This window comes from Lissotriton helveticus, chromosome 12 (genome assembly GCF_964261635.1).
Source record: "Lissotriton helveticus chromosome 12, aLisHel1.1, whole genome shotgun sequence".
NCBI classification, from domain to species: Eukaryota; Metazoa; Chordata; class Amphibia; order Caudata; family Salamandridae; genus Lissotriton; species Lissotriton helveticus.
The window spans coordinates 804,357,324-804,375,152 of NC_136073.1; the positions used below are offsets into that span (position 1 = coordinate 804,357,324).

Here is a 17,829-nt window from a genome sequence, read left to right on the forward strand (position 1 = left end):
ACTCTGTGCAAGAAGGCGGAAAGGTACCCAACTTTTATCACACAAACATGCCAACACTATGGGAATCTTTGAGAAATATAGAACCCACATTCCAAGAGAAACTTTAACCTTAAGGCATGCATGAACATCAGCAAGTTCTTAATAAATCACTGGCATTAAAGCACCGAAAATTATTTCACTTTCTTGCGAACGTGGGCATATGAGATGAGTCTGGGGTCATAATTATTAGGAACATGATTTGAGTGGATGTGCATGGGGTCCTTTTCTTTAGGAGCATGGACAGATTAGATATGCATGTGGTCATTTTGTTTAGGAACATTGCCAGACTGGATAGGTATGGGGTACTTTTCTTTAGGAGCATGGACAGATTAGATATGCATGTGGTCCTTTTGTTTAGGAACATTGCCAGACTGGATAGGTATGGGGTACTTTTCTTTAAGCGCATGGACAGACTGGATGTGCATGGGGTCCTTTTCTTTAGGAGCAAGGACAGACTGGATGTGCATTGGAGCCTTTATTTTACATGCACAGGTTGGATGTGCATGGAGTCCTTTTGTTTAGGCACTTTACATGTAAACAAGGGGACCCAAAATAATGGCTGAGGACCACGGGTATCAATTATACTTTGAAAGAACAACGGTCCTAAGCAATTTAGAAGAATAGGTGAGGAATAGCATATAGACCACAATAGGCTACTATATAATTCCAATGTCCAACCGGACATGGATTTTTATTGTTTGAATATTCAAAAGATAAAGTCAAGGATATCAGAACAACATCAGTTGTAGTAGGGCACAGTCCTGTACCATACTGTGAGGGGAAATAAAAGTGAAAGGACAGACAACAAATGGGAAGTTACAGGCAAAGACTGAGCGAAATGGCCACTTGTAAATCAGTATATCAGATGTTTCCGCAAGTATAGCCAAAGTGGAAATCACAACAATGTATACACAATGGTCAATTGTGAAACCACTTGAGAAAGTCGATGTTTCGTTCCCTTTCTCAAGATTGTACGGGATCATCATCAGGACTAAAACATAACATTTGTCTGGTGTATACAATTAATGCCTCGAGGATGAGTCAATGCAGTTCGTTTGGGTACTCGAGGGCCAATGCTCCTCGTAGTAGAGAACGCTTGCATAAGAGCAGAGTAGTGCTCTAGAGTTCCGTATGGCACCACGCACTCAGTGGCGGTCAGGGCAGTGCGGGCACAGGAGAATGTCTCCAGTGTTTTCTCTCATTGTAGAGGCGGTCGAGGTTAAGAGCCGCTGGTCTGGCGGGCAGTTGCAACAATGTGCTTTCTGCGGTGGTTCGCAGCGGTGTGCTGTCGGTACTCCGGTTGATTGCCAGGAGCATTGGCCCTCGAGTACCCAAACAAACTTTTATTTCCCCTCACAGTATGGTACAGGACTGTGCCCTACTACAACTGATGTTGTTCTGATATCCTTGACTTTATCTTTTGAATATTCAAACAATAAAAATCCATGTCCGGCTGGACATTGGAATTATATAGTAGCCTATTGTGGTCTATATGCTATTCCTCACCTGTTCTTCTAAATTGCTTAGGACCGTTGTTCTTTCAAAGTCCTTTTGTTTAGGAACATGAGTAGAGTGGATATGCATGAGGTCCGTTTGTTTAGGGACATGGACAGATTGGATGTGCATGGGGTCCTTTTGTTTAGGAACATGGACAGATTGGATGTGCATGGGGTCCTTTGGTTTAGGAACATGGACAGATTGGATGTGCATGGGGTCCTTTGGTTTAGGAGCATGGACAGATTGGATGTGCATGGGGTCCTTTTGTTTAGGAACATGGACAGATTGGATATGCATGGGGTCCTTTTGTTTAGGAACATGGACAGATTGGATGTGCATGGGGTCCTTTTGTTTAGGAACATGGACAGATTGGATGTGCATGGGGTCCTTTTGTTTAGGAACATGGACAGATTGGATGTGCATGGGGTCCTTTTGTTTAGGAACATGGACAGATTGGATGTGCATGGGGTCCTTTTGTTTAGGAACATAGGCAGATTGGACGTGCATGCGGTCCTTTTGTTTAGGAACATGGACAGATTAGATGTGAATGGAACCTTTTGATAGCACGGACAGATTGGAGACACATGGAGTTATCTGTAGGAACATGACCAGACTGGGTGCACATGATGTCCTCATTGTTATCTCCATGAGCACAGACATGTTGGACTGGCTTGTAGAGCTTATCTGTAGGGAAATTAACGAGATGGGTCCAAAAGTCTTTTCTGTAAGCAATGGCCAGACTAAATAGTGCCTACATTACAGCGCTTGAGTACTACAGGTTTTCAGTCCTTTACAAACGCAAATAACATGGTATGTTTCATGTCTAAATCAGAATATCATTTTTATATTAACCTTCGAACACATTAATTTTAATATGTCTGCAAAGTTTCATGTATCTCTAAAGCCAACAAACAGGGCCAGCTTTAGGGCTGGTGGCGCGGTGCGGCCACACCAGTCGCACTGCCCTAAAGCCTGCTCTGCCAATAAAGTTATTTTATTCAGCATTGTACAATTGCTCTCTTTCTGCACCTTGCGATTAACATAGCCTCACAGGGTTGGCATCGTGAAGCACAGATTGTCGAAAGTAGCAGAGTCCGCGCTTATTTATATTTCTGTATCTAGTTTTCAAAGACTTTTTACATTGTCTCGCGTGAGAGATTGTGCTATCTGCTCATTAGGTCGTTTCGTTGAACTAACAGTTACAATCACATGCTTATGTTTCCATTGACTTGCATTAAGAAGAAAAAACGTACACTATGTTTATGTGCTCCAAATGTATGGATTTTAGCATTATATGCTCCAACTGGATTTTGGGCGGAAGTCTGTTCGTTTGAACGACTGCTGTGCATTGTTTTGCTTGCGTATCGGCTTATTTTGCAATAAAAGCATTTTCGACTTAGTAGTGTGTTTTATTTTGAATTTCAAAAGATTACGATTCCAGACTCATCCATGTCTGCCAATGTTCCTAAAGATTAGGACTCTGGCCAGTTTCTTGTGCTCCTCCAGAGACCTACTCCAGCCTCAACCAATCTGCAAGCGCTTCCAAAGATTAAGACTCCAGGCTCATCCCGTCTTCTTGTGTTCCTGGCGATGGAGACTCCAGACTCGTCCAGTCAGCCCATGCGCCTGCAGCAAAGCACACTGTGTGCAGCCCATGTTCCTCTGGGCTCATCAATGTTCTTAAAGACAAGGACTTCCAGCCCATCTAGGCCATCAGTGTTCCATCAGATGAGGCCTGCCAGGGTGAGCAGCCATCACAACGCGGGCATTACCACGCTGCTTTTACAACGCAAGTCGTTTCAACGACTTGCGCTGGAGGGTGCTGTTGGCAAAGGAACAGTTTAATTTTCTATTCCAACACCTTCCCTACTGTAACGTGGGCTGGAGTTGGAATAGAAAATGAAACTATTCCACTATCCAGCGCAAGTCGTTGTAACGACTTGCGTTGTAAAAACAGCGTCGTAATGGCATGTGGGGTAAAAGCCCGCGTTGTAATATCATACAACCCCTGGCAGACCCATCTACTGTGGACAAACCTGAAAGAGACCCCCCCATGACCAGGGCAATCCTCTCTGAGAGATTCTGACCCTCTGCTCCCCACACAGACTGGTTACTCATGAAGCTGAATATGCAAGAGCGCCTCGTCTGTGCGGCGCACACTCGTACAGCACCGGTAGGGTACCAGTCTGCTGTAGAAGTGCTGCAAGAGCATACCCGTAGAGTTTGTAGCGCTGTGAGACAACCCCACCCACTCAATGGGCATTCTTGAAACTGTGTGAGAACACTTTGCCATTCCATGAGCTCACCTACTGGGTTGCAAGAACGCCTACCGAGTGCAATGTGCGTACTTCTAGCACTGCGAGCATCCCGGTCCACTCAACGCGCACACAATCTGTCCAACATTCACCTTAGTAGTGAGAGCTCTTGCAGCACTGCCAGAGCATCCTATCTGGGCAATATAGACTCTTATAGCGCTGTAAAAGCACGCCACCTGTTGAGTCAAGTGTTCTTAAAGCACTGCGAGAGCCCCCAGTCTGGGTAATATGTGCTTTTATAGCGCTGCGCGAGCACAGCGCCTGTTGCGTAAAGGTTCTTGGAGTGCTGCGAGAGCACTCAGTCTGGCCAATATGCACTATTATAGCGCTGGGAGGGGACAACACATGCTCAGTGAGTGCTCTTGTAGCACTGTGAGAGCTACAGCTGCTTGCCTGTTCAATGCACGCCTTAAACCACTGCAAGAGGCCCCCCTGTCCAAATGTGCGCTGTTGTAGCGCTGCTAGAACACCCTACCGTACCTTGTAACTGCGGCACATGGGGTTGAAGGAGTTGGTCCCACAGGCCAGGAGCGATCGGTCACTCTTCAGCACCAGCACTTTGATGTAGTTGTAACATTCATCCTGTGGGGGGGACAACACAGGTCACCAGGGGTGGTCACGTGGTTCACAGAGAGAAAATAGCTCACAAGAGCTGTGGAAGTGCCTTACCTGAAGCTTCCCTCGTACCGCGCAGTTCCCCATGTCCTGGCTCTTCCACGTCAGGTGCTACAGGAAGCAAAAAAGGTGAGGTCACTGGTTTGCGAAACAATCACTACGGTGCCAGAAGCCGTGGCAATCTGGGACGCTATCGAGAAATGGATAGTGGCCTATGGGGCAAAAGAGAAGACGCCGGAGCGCTGGTGGCTTCCAAGGAGGAAACAGGGGCACTGAGAACAAGCAAGGGATTGTGCCATGCCAATGCTTGTTTGAGGGCGGTATTGGCATTTAGAATTGTGGTTCAAGAATTGGCAAAGTCAACACTACTGGGCGTCGATCTTGGAATGTTATTTTGTCTACTTTCAAGGTGGCCTACACGTAGCTTCTAAACAACAGTGTAACAATGAGTATACAAATTAACATTGTTATATCATTCCAAAGTTACATTCACATCAGGAGCAGTGGCAGCAATGCAAGCTTCCTTCACACACAAGGCAGACAAAATACAAGCAGAGCAAAGTAAACGTCTCTCACACATGACATTTAAAGAAATACAGAAGCTTCCTTCCTAGATTGTACAATTAAGACAGGCAGAGGATAGACACTACCAGTTGAAGCTTCTTTCATGTACGAAATAAGCGTGTTTGCAAAAGCAGTACAATCTTGTTGCAGAAGGAGCTCACTAAACAGAACGCAAAAGTTCAAGCTTCACTCACACAGGAAAAGCACAAGCAGCAGCAGTGCAAGCTTCCCTCACACAGGATAAACACAATCCACAGCAGTGTAAACATCCCTCACACAGGAAAAACATAAGCAGCAGCAGTACAAGCTTCCCTCACGCAGGAAAAGCACAAGCAGCAGCAGAACAAACTTCCCTCACACAGGAAAAGCACAAGCAGCAGCAGTGCAAGCTTCCCTCACACAGGATAAACACAATCCGCAGCAGTGCAAACATCCCTCACACAGGAAAAACATAAGCAGCAGCAGTGTAAACTTCCCTGACACAGGAAAAGCACAAGCAACAGCAGTGCAAGCTTCCCTCACACAAGATAAACACAATCAGCAGCAGTGCAAACGTCCCTCACACAGGAAAAACAGAGCAGCGGCAGCGCAAGCTTCCCTCACACAGGAAAAACACAAGCAGCAGCAGTGCGAGCTTCCCTCACACAGGAAAAACACAAGCAGCAGCAGTGCAAGCTTCCCTCACACAGGATAAACACAATCAGAAGTGCAAGCTTCCATCATACAGAAAAACCACAAGCAGCGGCAGCACAAGCTTCCCTCACACAGGAAAAATACAAGCAGCAGCAGTGCGAGCTTCCCTCACACAGGAAAAACACAAGCAGTAGCAGTGCAAGCTTCCCTCACTCAGGATAACCACAATCAGAAGTGCAAGCTTCATTCATAAAGAAATACACAAGCAGCGGCAGCGCAAGCTTCCCTCACACAGGATAACCACAATCAGAAGTGCAAGCTTCCATCATAAATAAAAAACACAAGCAGCGGCAGCGCAAGCTTCCCTCACACAGGAAAAACACAAGCAGCAGCAGTGCGAGCTTCCCTCACACAGGAAAAACACAAGCAGCAGCAGTGCAAGCTTCCCTCACACAGGATAACCACAATCAGAAGTGCAAGCTTCCATCATACAGAAAAACCACAAGCAGCGGCAGCGCAAGCTTCCCTCACACAGGAAAAATACAAGCAGCAGCAGTGCGAGCTTCCCTCACACAGGAAAAACACAAGCAGTAGCAGTGCAAGCTTCCCTCACTCAGGATAACCACAATCAGAAGTGCAAGCTTCATTCATAAAGAAAAACACAAGCAGCGGCAGCGCAAGCTTCCCTCACACAGGATAACCACAATCAGAAGTGCAAGCTTCCATCATAAAGAAAAAACACAAGCAGCGGCAGCGCAAGCTTCCCTCACACAGGAAAAACACAAGCAGCAGCAGTGCGAGCTTCCCTCACACAAACACTTGAGAAGTCCAACTTCCAATCATAGATTAGAAATTGGCCTTTGGTGAGAACTGCCAAAGCCATGTTGGACAAAGCCAAAGTTAAGCTTTACAAATTCAGTTTATCGCCACAGAATACCACGTTTCAAGTTGTAGAACTTCATTTAACAAATCATTCTGAGAGATGTAGTCTTGGTTTGCTTCGACTGAACCAATCAGATCGTGTACTAGAATATTTAGCTTTGTGAATGTAAATCCTGACCAGAAAGATGGTGTACGGGCGAAATGCAGTGACATGATTTGGGAAATGTACTTATGTGGTAGTGGCTCTGAGACCACTTTGTATCCTTACCCGGTCAGGTGCCATCGTGTCCTTGACTCTCCGTAGGTCGAAAGCATATACATGGTCCCTGAAATAGAAGACAGAAGGCGATGTAACAAAGACCATGCACTGTAATCCCTTCCACACGGAGGAATCGCGAGGAAAGGCGGGCTAGGCTGGAGCGTGACTCACACTGTCCCATCCCCACAGCCTTTCCTGAGGTGGACGAGCTTGACATGTGTCAGGAGACGCAAAATGCTCACCATGACTCCTCCATTACCCAATGATCACATTGTCTCCCTCACAAACTCAAAACAAATCTACTGACTCAATCATAAATCCATTAAATAATTATAATTCCTATTTGTAAAGTGTGAACAAATCACCCCTTAAGTGTTTCAAGTCGCTGGTGGCTGTGGGGGTGATTAAGTGAGCTATTGCCCAGAGTCACATGATGCTGAGCTACCGCTAGGACCAGGGATCAAACCGCGAGCCCCACGCTCCAGAGTCAGCCACTCTGGCCGCTGCGCCACACCTCTCCCATTTAAACAATAACATCTCACTCCCATTAACACATGATCCCAATGTTCCCCTCAAACCCATGAACAAACTACAGTGATGTCTCCCTTGTGAACTCACTAGTTAATTCATTGTTTTTTTAGGGAGTCAATGTGATCGTTATCATACTGTTTCCCTCATTATTGACGGACTACATTATCTCCCTCGTGAACCAATTAATGAATGATATCGCCTCCATCATGGGGTCTCCCTCATAACCTCAGTGACTGATCACATCGTCTCCCTCGTGAACTCATTAACGAATGGTGACAATGTCTCAGTCCAACTCTTTCAAGCACTACCGCAATGTCTCTCGTGAACTCACCAACGAGTGGTCACAGCATCTCGCCGTAAACAAGCTCACATTGGCTCATTTAGAAAGCCTATAATGAGTGCTCACAGTACCAAAGCCAATAACGAATGGCTGTATTGTCTCTCTGCTAAACCCTTTAATAAATAATCCTACAGCCAACCGTGGTTATTTTAATATCTTTTAAAAAGATGTGCTGTTTAGTATTATATACAAGTCTTTAAGGTTGTGTTTGTTGATTTACAGTCGTATTTCACTTGTCTGGGAGCTGATCGTTAATAAATGTATATTGTACGCTTTCAAGATATCAACAAGCCCTGGTGAACAATAGAACATAAATGAGGTAGGCCCAGGAAAGCCAGCATAGGGACCAGCCTACTTCCCATATCAAAAGGCATTCAAGAAAAGGCAGAAAAACTTAATGCGAGGGTATCCCCCCCCCCCCTTATAGGCAGACGAGCAAGCAGAATTAGGCCATTATGGTGGATGTCATCTTCCTGAAATGAAACAGAAGAAAGACTAGACTGAAGAGTATTATCCTTCAAAGCAGGGGTGTCCAATGCAGGCCCAGCAGACCACATCAGATTATAGCTTGAGAATATCCACATAAAATCAATGCACGTGGAATGAACCAAAATCATGGGTGTCCAACGCTGGTGCCTTGCAATTTTCAGGAAATACATCCAAGATAAATATACAAAGAAGGACTCTAAATGAAACTCATTTACAGAATTGGTTACTATCCTAAACCTTCATAATTGCAATCACTACTTCGATGACCCTCATCTAAAAGGAAATAATATCACATAAAAATGGATATCATGAAATTCTGTTATGGATCCATTCCTTGTACATCTACCTTGGACACCTGTGTTCCAATAAGAGGTATAGAAACAGAAGCAAGGCTGCAATGCTTTCTATCAATCCCCCTTTTTGAGAAGCATGCAAATGAAAAGTTCTAAACTGAAGAATGCATCTTCAACATCGGAAATCATAGATACAGAGAAAAGACCAGCAGAGGGAGTGCATTTTTAGGTCTGGGATTACAGTTCAGCTTTCCACATGACCTACTGTTACAAATTCATTAAATATATACATAGTAGGCTCTAGCTAGCTCGCCCAGATGAGTATGTTTCCTTTCATCTGAATCGAATGGTAGTTTGCAGTATCCTTCCGCCTCCTATGGACTACTTGCTTTGAAATGTAAGAGAAACTATTGTACATATGAGAATTACATCGAAGCACCACATGTTAAATTACTGATCTCACAGATGCACTGCACACAAAGGCAGGTTTTTTTCGGATTTGATTTTTGGACTGTATCAGACTGTTATTTTAACCAATGTTTAGCTAGGAATCAAAATGCAAGCCAAACCTATTGGCTTTGCCAAGGCTTGTTCAAATAGGTCGGCGGAGAAGTGCAGATCAGAATGCCAGATCTGCTGATTAAGATGTGCTTGGAAATAGATTGGAAAAGTGACCACCCCTCAAGTCCATTTTGAATTAGATTGACATCAATATCGAACCACCTAAATCAATTGTTCTCCTGTTTAAGATCAACAGGCATTATTCGAAAACAGCTATCCAATCGGATTACAGACATTACTGTGGATTTTGTTTCTGTAGCTCCATTTTATTTCTCGAACACCGCAGATCATCTATGAAGGTTGTGTTTGAATCATTCTCTGAATGGCCACTGGGTGTCACTACTGCACTAGTGTCCGTCTGCTCCCTTCATGCCCTCCAGTACAGCTATACTCTGATTGGTTCCTCAAGGACAACCGTCTGCTGCCCCCTCAGGGTCCTAAACTAGGCCTGGGCGATAAATTCCGCTCCGCTTGCGGAATTTGGGTAATTTCGCAGTCCAGCGGAGAACACGAAATTGCCCAAAATTCTGCATTCCGCGAGTTAGTGAAATGGTTTCCTTGTTCGTGTTTTCAAAATACGTGTTCGCGAGATATTCCCCCCCCCCCGAGCACGCAAACAGCGATTGCGAACAGTAAAAAAGCATTGAGAACAAGCAATCCCGTGCGTTCGCGGAATTTCTGCATGTAACGCGATTACGCAAATTCCGCCCACCCCTATCCTAAACCTGAGTCATGCTGCTACTTTGTGTCACTGCAGATCAAGTGCCTCGTCATCGGAGGGCTGCAGATTATGCCACACTCTGATAATTTACGGATGCAATACTGTTATTGGACTCTGGGTGGCACTGCTGTACCACACTGTGTGCTCAGCTACACACTATGGCCACAGGTGTCACTGCAGCCCAGATACTTAGGCTTACATGGACTGAACGGTGACTCTTTGCGGCGATTCACAGGTGTCATTACTGCACCAGCAGCCCCCTCAAGGACTGGACCCAGTGAGCTATGTGAAAACTCACTCATGTCTATCTGTTCCCGCAGTGCTGCGACTGATCTTGCGGTGTCGCGGCTGCACAAATATGTGCTCCCTCCAGGATCGAATTCAGTGAAACTCCATAACTGATGTAGCAAAAAAAGTGAAGAAAGAAATGCAGGCGCTATTCTGAAATACTGGTAGTTACTCTGTGCGCATTCCATTCTATCTTTTTTAGCTTGTCTATGGCGTCACATATGTAAAATAGGCTTATTCCTGCCCCAATTGCAACAATGGAGGCCCTGAGTGATTTATCAGTCTCAGAGATTACTTCCCCAGCACCCTTTTATTTTTATCACCAAGATGCCCCAAATGCAGCGAGTATGGTCACACGTGGGCCCTGCGCTCACTATGCCATAGGACTAACAGTGCACCACCCTGATGAAGCTCACCAAGGCCGAAACATGTCCATGGCTGCTTGTACTCTGTTGGACTGCATCCTTTGGGGAGCGGCCAAGGCCGAGTTGCATGTAGTTGGTATCCTGTAGTGGTTCAATGAGCAACAAAATGATGGACTAGAATGTGTCCCATATTCTTTCAAGGACTGCATGCATCACTTTTCAGTCACTCAGACTGGTACTCTTTTTTACGATTTTAACAAATCAAATAAAAGTATTTATGTCCAGTCACTCAGACTGGTGCTCCTGGTGCAATTGCTCATAGGTAGGTCCCCTCCCCAGCCCCTCGGGCGCGTCCACGCTCGCAGCAGTGCTCGGCCAGTGCTCCCCCCTCTGAGGTGGCTCGCGCTGGCAGTCCGCCCTCCTTATCTCTCGCGCGCAGCACGCGCTGGTATCTCGCGCCCGGGACCACATCTGATACGCGGCCCGTCAGCACAATTACAAGAGCTGTCAGCGGCTCGTCACGCGCTATCTGCCGCGGTTGGCGCCATTATCGCGGCTACAAAGCGGGCGGCGCGCGCTATCGGAGGCGCCATTTCATGTCAGGTGCGCGGCGCGCGACACGGAGCCCCTGGGCGGGGACGTGCCGCGCATGCGCAATGGGCGTCCGGTTGCTGCTGCCACCTGAGGGGGCCGGCAGGGGCGTAGCTGCTGTGGTGCAGCCAGTGCAGTGGCGCCGGGGCCCCGGAGTGTTAAAGGCACAGTTAACCCAAACTTTTGCCTTTTCTTTTTCTAAAACAAAACAGAGGATGGTGGCCAATTCTCCGACACGTCTTGTCGGGAGGAGGGGTCGTTTCGCTGGTACATGATTATTGTTAATATGGGAGGAAAAAACGTGCTTCTAGAGAAAAGCAGGTGGCTTGTCGGTACAGACTATGACACAATCCGAACTGGGTGGGTGACGTTAGAAGATGCACTGTGAGGTGTCAGGTCAGGATTATGTGGCATCAAAAGGTGCACTGAGAGGGGTCAGGATTATGTGGCATCAAAAGGTGCACTGAGAGGGGTCAGGATTATGTGGCATCAAAAGGTGCACTGAGAGGGGTCAGGATTATGTGGCATCAAAAGGTGCACTGTGAGGGGTCAGGATTATGTGGCATCAAAAGGTGCACTGAGAGGGGTCGGGATTATGTGGCATTAAAAGGTGCACTGAGAGGGGGCAGGATTATGTGGCATCAAATGCTGCACTGAGAGGGGTCAGGATTATGTGGCATCAAAAGGTGCATTGAGAGGGGTCAGGATTATGTGGCATCAAAAGGTGCACTGAGAGGGGTCAGGATTATGTGGCATCAAAAGGTGCACTGAGAGAGGTCAGGATTATGTGGCATCAAAAGGTGCACTGAGAGGGGTCAGGATTATGTGGCATCAAAAGGTGCACTGAGAGGGGTCAGGAATATGTGGCATCCAAAGGTGCACTGAGAGGGGTCAGGATTATGTGGCATTAAAAGGTGCAGTGTGAGGGGTCAGGATTATGTGGCATCAAAAGGTGCACTGAGAAGGGGTCAGGATTATGTGGCATCAAAAGGTGCACTGAGAGGGGTCAGGAATATGTGGCATCCAAAGGTGCACTGAGAGGGGTCAGGATTATGGGGCATTAAAAGGTGCAGTGTGAAGGGTCAGGATTATGTGGCATCAAAAGGTGCACTGAGAGGGGTCAGGATTATGTGGCATCAAAAGATGCACTGAGAGGGGTCAGGATTATGTGGCATTAAAAGGTGCACTGAGAGGGGTCAGGATTATGCGGCATCAAAAGGTGCACTGAGAGGGGTCAGGATTATGTGGCATTAAAAGGTGCACTGAGAGGGGTCCGGATTATGTGGCATCCAAAGGTGCACTGAGAGGGGTCAGGATTATGTGGCATTAAATGCTGCACTGAGAGGGGTCAGGATTATGTGGCATCAAAAGGTGCATTGAGAGGGGTCAGGATTATGTGGCATCAAAAGCTGCACTGAGAGGGGTCAGAATTATGTGGCATCAATAGGTGCACTGAGAGGGGTCAGGATTATTTGGCATCAAAAGGTGCACTGAGAGGGGTCAGGATTATGTGGCATTAAAAGGTGCACTGAGAGGGGTCAGGATTATGTGGCATCAACAGGTGCACTGAGAGGGGTCAGGATTATGTGGCATCAAATGCTGCACTGAGAGGGGTCAGGATTGTGCGGTGTAAAGAGCTGCGCACCGAGGAGTCAAGTGTGCACAAACCAGAAGCTGCACTGACCTGACTTCTCCCTCCTCCATCTCACTAGCCACCTTGCCCCACAGCTCTCCCCTTGACCCTCACTCAAATGAGCTGTGCACCCCATTCCATTTGTCTCTACCCCACTCTACGCACCGCAGGCATCTCTTCTTCAGCCCTGCCCACAATGGTCCCTACTCACTGCGGGCTCACGGCCTGGGAACCCCACTCACCACTCCCCTTATACACCATATAAGACCTTCATCGAGCCATTCACCCACCGATGCTCTCACCCTCTATGGCCATCCCTCACCATGACCCTTCCTCAGAGCACTCTCCACTCACTGAGACAGTGAGCCAAGGAGGCCACACTCACTGTGCCCCTCACTTCCTGTGGCTACCCTTCATCGCAAGCCTGCCTTGCCTAGCCCTGACTCACACTGGCCATCACTCACTGGGGGGGGGGCTTCACTCACTGGGGCTCTCAGTGAGAGATGGCGCACTCACTCCCTCTGGCCCTTCATGGTCCTCGTTCACAGGTCCTCACAAATGACCCTCATCCAAGATGGGTCACGTTCACCTTCATTTTCACTTTCTCTGCCCCTTACTTGCTATGAATATCAAAAATCACTGTTCTTCCCACTCACAGTGTCCTTCGGAGCCCCACAAACCTTGTCCACCATGGCCCTCACTCGGTCGGTCAGTCACGGTGACCCCCACTGCCTCACTAGTGCGATGCCTCACTCACGGTGCGCCTTCATTACAATTTCCTGCATTCACTGATTTGCTCTCAGGTGAGCGCTACTGGTACCTCACTCATCGTTTCACTAACTCTCAGAAAGCGGCGGCTGGTCCCTCACTCACCAGGATGTGCACTTTCAGACAATAAAATAAATAAATCCAGTACTTGTATAGAGCACAAATCACCCCCGAAGGGGTCTCAAGGCGCTAGGGGCCGTTGGGAAGATTAAGCGAGCTATTGCCCAGAGTCGCATGGTGCTGGGCAGACCCCTGCCGCCGGAGCTGGGGATTTAACCGTGAGCCCCAGCGTCCAGCGTCAGTCGCCCTGGCGCCACACCTCTCCCCTAAACAACCCTCACTCTCCATGGTCAACACTTTAAAACGACCCTCAGGGGTCTTTCGTTCACCATCCTCCACTCTGATATGCAGTGCTTAATTTGTGAGACAAAAAAAGGAAGTAACAGGGCCCTTGTCAGGAGGCCACTGCAGCTTGCACCACCCATTGCCCCTGCCAGCACTGCCAATGACAGTACTACACAACTACTAACCATCACACAACTACAAGTGTGACAATTCTGACTGTTCGAGGCCAGCAAACTATAAGAACAGTTTGGGTGGCAAGCAGGACTCATTTTAATGTACTATGTTGAATTAATCAACATCTGTCGTGGTGTTTATCTCTAAATAAGACAGACAGCGCCACCAAGTGGCAGACTGTCATAAGTACCGGTGTTGATAATTAAGTGCCGGTGCTGAGCACCAGAAACCACCGGCTGAAATTAAGCGCTGCTCATATGGTCCTTAGAAGCTCCTCACACCACATTTAATTCATTCACTGTGGACTTAACTCACAGTGGCCCTTGTTTGCCACTTACTCGCCGTGACCCTCACTCACCTGGCTGCGATGAAGAGTGTGTGGTTCAGCTTCAGCATCCTCTGGAAGTCCAGGCCGAGTTGTGCCGTCTCATTGTCGGTCACCAGTCCCCGGAACCAGGGATAGGAGAGAGTACCTGCAAGGGAGGGAGGGGGCAGACTGATTAATGCCCAGTCCATAGAGCACAGGGGGCGCGCGTCCACAACCACAGACCCCTCCTCTTCAAGGACAGCGACGTCACAAGAAGATACCTATATATCCAGCCCATACTTTCTGCTTTGAAAACAAATGCCTTTTTGGTAAAAGAATTATAAAAAACGAATCAAACTTACGTATAATTACATAGATATAATAAATAATGTATCTGCTGCACCTTCCCATATAACTTCCTAGTTGATACACACTAAAACATGTTTTTTTGCTATTTTATTTACCATTGTGCATTCCGACATAAAAGGGCAAACAGGAAAAAAAGATAAGAAAAAAATATGTTATATATTGCGGACTTTTCCCTTAATTCAGAGAATCCAGTGTGTGTGTGTGTGTGTATGTGTCCATATCTATGCACGCATATTTGCACATGGTGTGTGAATAAAAAAGAAAAAAAATTGTAAACCTTACCTGTCTGCTGTGCCGTGACTTCGCCGAGTGAGGAGTAGTGTGGAGAATCCAAGGAATATATATATATATATATATATATATATATATATATATATATATATATATATATATATATATATATGTATATATTTCAAACCCGAAGTGGGACATTAATGGAACATTTTATTTTATTTACAAGTCTGTTTTTTTACAACATTTGCTTCACCAAGCGTTTTTCCTGCCTGCACCTGGGCCATCAGTAAACGCATTTGTGCAGGTGGTTGAAATAAATGTATTTAAGAAAATACTAACTTAGAGTGTTGCTAAGGTTACAAAGTCTCGTAGGCGTTAATTTGCTAACTACTTAATAATGCAACATTATTTGACTCCACATGCATTTTTTGGTTAATTTTACAGATGTCAGCAGCTTGCCCTGCACTGGTGCAGTGGACTCACGGGGGTGGGCTATTAGGTTTGCTTTGAGATTTTTTAAGAGGTGAATTCTGCGAACTTTGATACATAGCAATTAACACTCCCTTCAGGTATATATTTTCAGTAATTACAGTACTTTTGTAATTCTAATTGTGTACTGCGTTTCGAATCTCCTACCTCACAGTTTGTCCCTCATAAACAGTGTCAACATATTTGCATAGTTGGTGAAATGCATTGTGGGAAACATGATGCAGATTCATTAAGTAGAGAATGGGTTATACAGGCTTTTAAACATCAGCTGGAAATAGGGCAGGCACCCTTTTTAACAGTAACCCGAAGTACCGCTGCCCCCTTGTGGTTTAATTTCCATTCTCCCCCTCTTCCCCCAGATAAGAGATAAATGAAAGGTTTCCTTTTACTAGACCTTGGGAAACAGCTAAATGACATTTCACTACTCCATTTTACCGGATACAGCATTTGTGAAGTTCCATTCAACTTTGTTTTGGCCTCCAGAAAGCCAGGATGTCTTAGGGGGATTTGTAAGCGGAAAAACGGGTTTAAGATCCCGTAAAAGGTTTTATTTTTCAGCCAAATGCTATTCACCAAATTTGGAAATAATTAAGAGTGGAGCAGCAAGCAGAAGGTTTCAGAGGTGTGACATCACCCCAGCAAATTAGATTAAAAACCACCCCTGAAAACTATTTCTGACTTTGCGTGATATTTAAACAAAGCACTTGCCATATGGCCCAATATTTTTTTATTAAACCACCAGTATCCATTGGTAGCATTATTAGAAGATAGGACTCGTTAACTCAATAAGTATTTAAATAAAAAAGACAACTAGATATAGATATATAAACAAATAGTAGTGCCTGACACCTATCCAACATGAATATATTTGAGTCAAATCTCCAAATAATTAAATTAAGCAGAGACTATTGGCATATCTGTGAACTCTCAGCAACCAGCGAAACTTTACACATGGTTACCAGCTAGCTGGAAAGAGCTTGTCCTGCCACTACAACTTCCACCAGTACTTAATTTGTTAAAAAGTGCAAGAGCCCAAAGATTTTTATTAGAAACCCACTGCAGAGTGACATGGTTAGTGACTACCAAGGCTGTCTACTGTTTCCATCACCTGGCACTTCCTGTCTGTATTTCTCTCTCTTACAGGTTGTTTGCAACCCTGCTTTCTTCATTGATCCCGGATTTTAGGCCACACCTAAGCAGCGCTGTCTCTTTGAGACATGCTGTGTTAGGATATGGCCTTGAAGCTCCACCCATTGCCCGCCCATGTTTTCAATTGGCTCTTTTGACTGTCCTCTGCAAATGCTTCATTGTGTTTGGTTACTTTGCTTACTAGGCCCTCCTTAGGCCCTCATTTTCTACTCTTGTAACCTCCCATAAGGACTGCCCCTATTACATGTGTTGTTACTCAGTATGTTTCATTTACACTTTTGTGAGCACTCTTTTGTTTATGACTTCTTTGGCGTGGCTGCTGTTGCAGGCACAACAGCTACGCACTGCCTGAACCACACTTTTCAGGTTTCTGTTGCATTACCGTGCAAGGTAACATTTTATTTATATATTTATTTTCCAGCACGGCACGCACAACTTTTTTTTCTATTTAATGACTTTTGTGGCAATGGTGGCATGTTGCGCTTTAGCTCTAAGCATCTAAAAACGCGACGTGTTGCCATTCCTACAAAAGTCAATAAATATAAAAACAAAGGCGGGCGGACCCAGCATTTCTTTTCCATTTGCAAAGCCAATAACTCTGCATTTAACTAATGCGAGATCTATTGCATTGTAAATGCTTGTTCATCTTTCCCGCCTTTTTTTCTTCATGATATGCACTTCCCTCTCTCTTTCTCTGGGTCAAAGACTGATGAAAAATAAGTCCCGGTTCCCAAATATGGGTGCGGTGTCCGCCGCTTGTGCAAACTGAGCAGAGCTGTGGCACTGAGGCCTTCCCATGGACCAAGACAGTGTTATTATCTGAAGACATTACTGCTCAAACTTCAAAAGCTTGTAATCTTATTGAAATATGTATGCTACATTTGTTGACACAATACAAGGTGCCTAGATTTACACAGGAAAAAATGTAACTAAGTAAGGCAGGAATGTTATAGGGTGATATTTGGGTAGCAAAAATGTAAAAGGGACAGATTTTGGTTGAACTGATCACGTCTTGCTTTGGGAACCTGATAAGCTCTTACATAGGTGCTAACTGGGGTGCAGGACTGAGTAAAATGACTGTCCCTATTCCAGTGCTTAATTTGTAAAAACATAAGTGTTGGGGCCACTAGTCAGGAGGTCACTGCAGCTTGTACCACAATTTGCCCCTGCTGACGCTCCCAATGACGAATGACAGTGAAAATTCCAACTTTTCCTGGCACCGAAAGCTATAACAATAACGTTGGCGGCAGGTATTAGCCATTTTTTAAGTGTATTGAATTAATAAAAAACTGTTTTGCTCATCTTTAATTTAGACAAACAGTGCCACCATGAGGGATATGGCTATGAGTGCTAGTGTTCACATCAAGTGCCAGTGTCG

The 17,829-nt window shown here is 45.8% G+C and overlaps 1 protein-coding gene across 4 annotated transcripts in view; it reads right to left on the reverse strand.

Annotated features, from left to right (window-relative positions):
- Positions 1-17,829, reverse strand: part of SEMA6C (semaphorin 6C) — a 313,712-nt gene that overhangs the window by 63,982 nt on the left and 231,901 nt on the right. For all 4 annotated transcript variants that reach the window (XM_078670650.1, XM_078670649.1, XM_078670648.1 and 1 more), the window contains 4 exons: positions 14,262-14,376; positions 6,814-6,871; positions 4,521-4,577; positions 4,332-4,433 (listed from right to left, as the gene is read on the reverse strand). In XM_078670650.1, the coding sequence (XP_078526776.1) occupies positions 4,332-4,433; positions 4,521-4,577; positions 6,814-6,871; positions 14,262-14,376 (332 nt within the window). The remainder of the gene's footprint in view (positions 1-4,331; positions 4,434-4,520; positions 4,578-6,813; positions 6,872-14,261; positions 14,377-17,829) is intronic.